The 6,877-nt window shown below is 38.8% G+C and overlaps 1 protein-coding gene across 1 annotated transcript; it reads right to left on the reverse strand.

Moving 5' to 3' along the window:
* Positions 1–134: 134 nt before the first annotated feature.
* LOC128483964 (homeobox protein not2-like) lies at positions 135–5,054 on the reverse strand. Its single transcript, XM_053460285.1, has 5 exons — positions 4,709–5,054; positions 4,046–4,242; positions 3,392–3,496; positions 768–849; positions 135–211 (listed from the first exon to the last, which is right to left on the reverse strand). The coding sequence occupies exons 1-5, from the start codon at positions 5,052–5,054 to the stop codon at positions 135–137; spliced, it is 807 nt and encodes a 268-aa protein (XP_053316260.1).
* Positions 5,055–6,877: the final 1,823 nt, after the last annotated feature.

Genomic DNA, 6,877 nt, shown 5'->3' on the forward strand with positions numbered 1-6,877 from the left:
CTTCAATTCATACAAATGTCTGAAAACAAGGAGGGCTCCCTAGAAAAGAAACGACAATGAAGCAGAGAGCTCCAAACTTTTGTTTGCATTTCAAGTTTTTTTTCACTCTTACTCACGCTCTCTCAGACTCTTATTCATGTTTTCTCTCTCTCTCTGAATGTCTTCCTACCTTCACCATCGTCCAATTCTGTGTCCGTCTCATTTCCTGTAGCTGTAGTAATAATAACAATCATTGTTAATAACGCAGTCGGTTGTCTTAGTGTCTGGTGTGGATGAGAGGTTCTCAAATTCAATCACAGGCAGTGTTTCTCTCTGCTCAGTAAACAGGTACACACCTCTATCTGATCACTTGTTAAATAGCCAGCCTCTTTTTGCGGTGCTCTGGCTAGTTAAGCTGCTAGGTTCAGTACCTCACTGCCCTTGCGTGGTTTCAGACCTCCTTGTACATTCCTGCTGTTTCTGCTATTGATTCTGTGTATGATGCTTGGCTTACTGATTCTCCTGGTTCCTGATCCTGGCTTCTGTTCCTGACTCTGCTGCCTTCTGTGTTCCTGACCTGGCTCTTCTAACTACCTGTTTTGGCTTTGACCTCTGCCTTGTATTTTTGACTACGATTCCTGATTGTACTTTACATTTGTTTTTGATATTTTTCTATTATTTAATAAAAGGTGTTTTATTTATCAGCATCTCCTGTTTCTGTCTGGTTTTCTTGGTTCCCTGAGACAAACTGAAGGAAACATGGTGGCGCCTGTGGTCACATGCTCTACCTGACCCTCCAATTGGGGTAGAGGACGTCACTGCAAGTGCCATTATGTTGCCCTCAATTGAACTCTGAGGAAGTTCAATATCCTGCGGGAAGAAAATAAAAGATTAGGAATATGCGAAAGTGATCGGCAGAGAAGGTAGGGAAACAGGGAGCGTAAGAGAGCGAGTAAACAAACATCATTCTTTCAACAAACACATATGAAAATAACACCTATATTAATATTTAATCAGCGCTGAGGCTAGTTCCATCAGTCTGCCATTTTTTGGAGAGCCGTGAACAGTTTTCAAACAGACAAATGGAAGACCTACAACTGCTACCAAAACTTGATTTGGGAATGTTGCTTGAAATGAGAGGATAGTAAAACAAAGGTTTGGGTTATATCTCTCTGTCATTGACGCTGACAGAAAAGGTGAAAACATGAAAGCATAGCTGTTTTTGCACGTGAGGAGGAAGCACTGGAGGTGTACAATAACTGTGTTTCAAGAAGAAAATTACCTTAAATTAAAGCCAATAATGCATATGTTTGAAGAATATTGTATACCTAAAAGAAATGACATATGAAAGGCACAAATCCTTTACCTTTGTTCAGAAGCCCGAAGAATCATTTGATCCATATGTGACAAGAACCTCAGCAAAACATGTGAGTTTGGTATACAGAATTGTGTGTGGTATACTAGATAATGTGCTGAGGGAGAGGCTGCTAAGTGAGCAAGACTTAAATCTAGGAAAGGCCTAAGCATCATGTAGAGCAGCTGAAACTATAAAGCACAGTCCACAGAGCTCAATAATGCAACATGCTGTAGACCAGCTGAGAAAGTGTGAGCAAAAGAGTAATATGGGAAAAAAAAGAAAATGCAGTCAGCAAAAAAAAAATAAAAATATATATATATATATTTATAGTTAAAAGGTAAAAGCTTAGTTGCCAAAATCAGGGACATTTTGCAGCACAGCTATCAATTACGTACTTGAAAATTTACCACACCTACGGACTCAAAGCTCTGCCCACACGTCCCAACCCACATCATTAGCATAATCTGCCTAGTTATTATGGTGCACATTATATCACCAAGTTTCCGCCAATGCTACAATACGTTCTTGGCATTCTCACCAATATTGCCTCCCTGGTCAAAGGGAGTGGGGCCTAAAGGGGCAGGGCCACACACTCTGCGTGACCCTGCAGTATTGAGCTCTAGACAACCTGGGTAGTTTGGAGCTCAGTTACAAGTGAAAACATGAAAATGTAGGGAAAATTAGGCATAGGTGCAAACTGACCTGATAATGACCTCACAAATATGACCATTTAGCCCCCAAACAAACCAATGCATTGGTGGTATCACTGTATTCAGGAGATGTTTGTTTGGCAGTGACATATATCAAAGAACTATAACTTCATACCTGAAGGTGAGGTGCCATTCAAGTCCATATGCAAGTCAAGAAAAACGTTGGAAATATTGCAATCTGTCTTTACTGAAGCAGCCCAGCGGCTACTGTCCCCCTGATCTGGTTGCAATACTGTAATGATAACACACTAAAATAGCTCATTAAGTAAAATGTCTTTAACAGCAGTAGAAAAGCTTTTCGCCATCAACTCAGATTGTTATCACAAAAATCTATTAAAAATACTAAGTACACCAGAAGTGAATTCACTATGTGTATTTATTTGAATGGGAGAAGCAATCATAAAAACCAGCAACAGTTACATATTTTGCACAGTAAAACACAAGTGGTTTGAAGTTACAACATTTTAAAATAAATTGATGATTAATAGCTAATTCCCTATAGTGAATATAAAGCCTAGATAATGAAATAATTTGTATAAAAATAGATAATAAATAACCATTTGTTAGGAAAATGTCATTCCATTCTATACAAGGATAGAAATTCCAGCGTTCTCTCGTTCTTATCAAAAAGTTGTAGTCCGACATCAGCTGGATGTCAACGTTGTTAAGCATGTTCTACTACTGAATGAAATTAGTGACCCTTAAATACTACAATGCAAAGTCAGAGACTAGAGGCTGTGTGACATGCTGCCACTTTAACGCAGTGTTCGTTGAAGTATGAATACTGGTCAGTGGTTTGAACTTTAAGCAACTATTAGGACTGAGTACAACCCTTGGTATACATTATCTCAAAGACTGTTGCTGTGATGCCTTGTAGAAACCCGAGTGCTGAAGCATACCAAAATGGGTCTGCTGCTGAAATAAAAATTGATTAATCTGCATTTTGTTCCAAAGACATAGGCAGGTTTCTGCATTCACATTGCTAATGTCAACCACTATTGCGAACCCGTAACTTAAGTGCAACTAGAAAGGTAATAGGAGAAACCAGGTTAAGCCTTAAGAGCCTTCTCATAGGGATGACAACCCTTGCAAGGACCAGAAGGCATCCATCTCTAATGAATTCACCAATTCAATGTCTTGTGATAATTCTAGGTCATAATCTGTAATGATTTCACGTAATTCATGGTGAAAATTCTCTGCCTACAGGATACATGGTGACGCCGTCTGACTATCCATGGAAAGCAGACCTGGTCAGTTATTTAGAGGACATGAATATTCTTCTTTCATGCATAAAGTTTTAAGATTACAGTGTCTTTTCTGCTCCTGGATTCCTCTTTATTAGTACTTTTGTGTCTGCAGGAAATACCCCAGACTGAGATAACTTGGCCTTCTTTTGCTTTTGGCTCTGCTTTCTCCATTTGATACGGCGATTCTGGAACCATACTTTTACCTATAATAAAGCAATGCATAGTTAGAATAGCCAACTCAGCCAAGTGAGTAAAAATAGAAGTAGATGCATCTTGCTTAACATGAGCTACTTAATAATAATAATAAAAAATATGCTTATTTGATATGCTTATTTGAAAAAGAATAAAAATGATTGATATATGCCAGATAATGAAACTGTTGATCATATTCAGACAGAACCAGAGGTTGTAAATCTCTGAAGAGACATATCTACAAAGTGTTAAAAAATCTGAATGGCAAGCACTTCACACACATCTATATACTAAACATCACAATTTTTTCTGTAACTTAAATACAGAAGCCGCTTCCTACAGTCAATGTTCTGTACCTTATGAAACCAGCAGATAAATTGTGGATTCAGTCAAAAGGGTGGCACCAGGCCAAAGACCACCAGTGGTTCTCTTTCAAAGAGGAGTTAAAGAGCCCAAATGCCATTACCCTCAGATCAAAAGGGTTAAAATAAAAAACAAATAATTCAAGGGGTCATCAGAACAGGTTATGATGTGATGACTAGCAGCAGGAGTGTCCTTACTTGTGTCTCTGAGAGGCTTAAAGTAGAAGCCAGATCCACTCTCTCGGTGCCCACCATGTACTGTTGTTTGAGGAATTCCTTCTCTAGTCTTTCCTGCTGCTCCTGGGTAAAAACTGTCCGGACCCTTTTCATTTTGCATTGTCCTGAACGCCAGGATACACATTCCACGGAGTTGCTATAATGCGTGTATGCAATTCCTAAAATAGACACACGATGGCAATATAAGCACACAGGAAATGCAAATCCATTCTGACTGAAAGGTATTATAATAAAGAGCAAGAGTCATAGCTAATGCAACGTGTTGTCTTACATTATAGTGTTGTATAAAAGATTAAGCAATTTCTGAACACACCAAATGGTCCGAAATAACACATTTTTAATTCTACATTAATGTGGTGCGATAGTAAAAACCCCCATAAAAATAAAAAAAACAATCATGTAGGGCAATTGTTAAAATAATTTTTTTTTAAAACTTGAAGGTTAAACAGCAGGTAAAGCTCCCAGCCTGGGAAGCACAGACTTTGCATGAAGTATCTGCGCTACAAGCCATGTTTGTTCAGCTACGGCACCTGAGGTTAAAACATTGTATAGCATGGACATCACTCATGTTGCCTGCGACAATTATGATTTAATGAAAGATCACAACTAACTGAGACTGCTCACCTATAGCTTGGCAGAAGGGGTCTGTGAGGTGGCATGGTACCTTGGGCAAGCTGGCTGTCTGGTGTTGGGAAAGCAGGGTGGGGTGGCAAGCTGTTGGTCGACGTACCCACACAGATGGATAGGGTGCCATGTCATATGAATATCCATAAGACACAAGAGGAGGACAGGTTGGTTGCCAAACTACCATCTCTGGTGCCGCCTTGTGGGTGAATATATCCTTCTTGGCCAGAATGGTGTCAATGTTGAAAGAAAGCTTGGGGCTCTGCTTAACCTGTGTAGTCATAGGAAAGGTGGGCAGATCTGCCATTTGTTGCACATAACCTGGAAATATTGGATTTTGCAGCATGGTGCAAATGAAAAAAAGTACACAAGGTATCCAGAAAGTTTCAAGTAACTGTTTCCAGGAAGATTTCAAGTTGTTCTCTGGAGACCAATGCTGGAGATTAGCTACTCAAAGCAGTCTTGGCTTGATTATTAATGAGCTCTGAGAAGGGCCCTTGACATATATGCCCCTCCCTAGACTCTGAAATGTTAATAGGGTATTAATATGCAAATGATCCCAATCAGGTGAAGGGGAACATGTTCACACTCTCTTGTCCTCAACAAACAAAACTCAGCTCTGCCTGAGGGGAGGAGAGAGGAAATGGAGATTTGTACACGGGATCAGATCATAGAAGAAGGTTTCCTGTAACCTATTGAAGGTCAATCAATTTCACCCAAAGTAAAGACACTATTATATGTACATAGTAAACAGCACCCTTTGTTTGTTTACTGTTCTGATTGTATTGTATTAGGGTTCACAAAATGATCAGTGGTGATGAATACTTAGTTGCAATTGTTACAAGAGTCTTAGCCTGGGGACTTTGAGGATTAACTATTTTAAAACCAGTGTATAAGTCTCACAACTATTGAACCCACTGGTGAATATCAAATATTTTTTTCCACTGATTTATCATAGTGTTGTTGAAATGTAGTTGAAGGCACAGAGACCCATATTTTTAACACATAACTAGATAGTAAATTACTTCTTGACAGTCTTGCATTCCAGCATAATTGTCAAGCGATTATGTAGCAGTATACTTCTGTCATTTTTTTCTGATAATGATAATTAAAAATGTTATTTTGGTGTTCAATAGAAACGTTAAGGTGATTATTAAAGACCAATTGTTAAAAGTTAATTAACATCATTAAAGTAATAATGTCTGTCTACCTGAATAGCAACACGGACCTAAAATATTTATAAACTATTCATATTTATATAAAAGTAAAATGTATTGCGGATTGGATAGTATTATATAAAAACAAATCTATTAGGCGGTTAATTCTAAAGACAATCCTAAATGTTGGATTCCTGACAAAACACTAAAGTGATTTACACATTAAAAAAATGTTCTGGCATCTGTTAAATATGTAGATCTAAATCTTAAAATGAAAAATCTAAAATCTACATTTTTTTCCCCCAATATAGCAGACACGTCAACAATGTCATGTGCTAATGTATATGTCACATACCATGACTTGAGAAGTATCACACCAGATACTAAACTGATAAATATCAGTGGTGGCCCACGGGCCAGCCGGAACTTGAGGTGTGGCCCGCGTGAGATCTACAGCCAGGGCAACCGGGATTGCAAGGGCCATGCTGCTTACGTGTGGGTTGCTTGCACACACTGTGTAAGCAGGGTCTTTTATACCGCACAAGGGAAACAGAACCCAGCAGAGTCACGTCAATTTATGTCACATCACATGACTCTGCTCCATTCCTACTCCCTCTGTGCTGTAAGTGATCTGCAGACCCCATGCTGCTGGCAGTATCACTACACAAGGAGGCAGCTAGCCAGGTTTCAGCATGTACTGGCTGACTTGGCATGATAGGAGTGTGATCACTAACAGCAATCACAGTCATATCATGCCCAGGTTCTAGCTTTTACTAGTTGCCTGGGCATGATAGGAGTGTGATTGCTGTTAACAATTATATATTTTAATATTGTTATTGGATTTTTTTCCAATTTAGGTGTGTTAACTTAACTATTAAAAGTAAGCAACACACCAAAATTGGACAAAAAAATACAATAACAATATTAATTTCTATATGATTGTTAACAGCAATCACACTCCTATCATGCCCAGGCAACCTGTACATGCTGAGATTGCTGTTAACATTCATAT

Source organism: Spea bombifrons, chromosome 3 (assembly GCF_027358695.1).
Source record: "Spea bombifrons isolate aSpeBom1 chromosome 3, aSpeBom1.2.pri, whole genome shotgun sequence".
Taxonomy (NCBI): Eukaryota; Metazoa; Chordata; class Amphibia; order Anura; family Pelobatidae; genus Spea; species Spea bombifrons.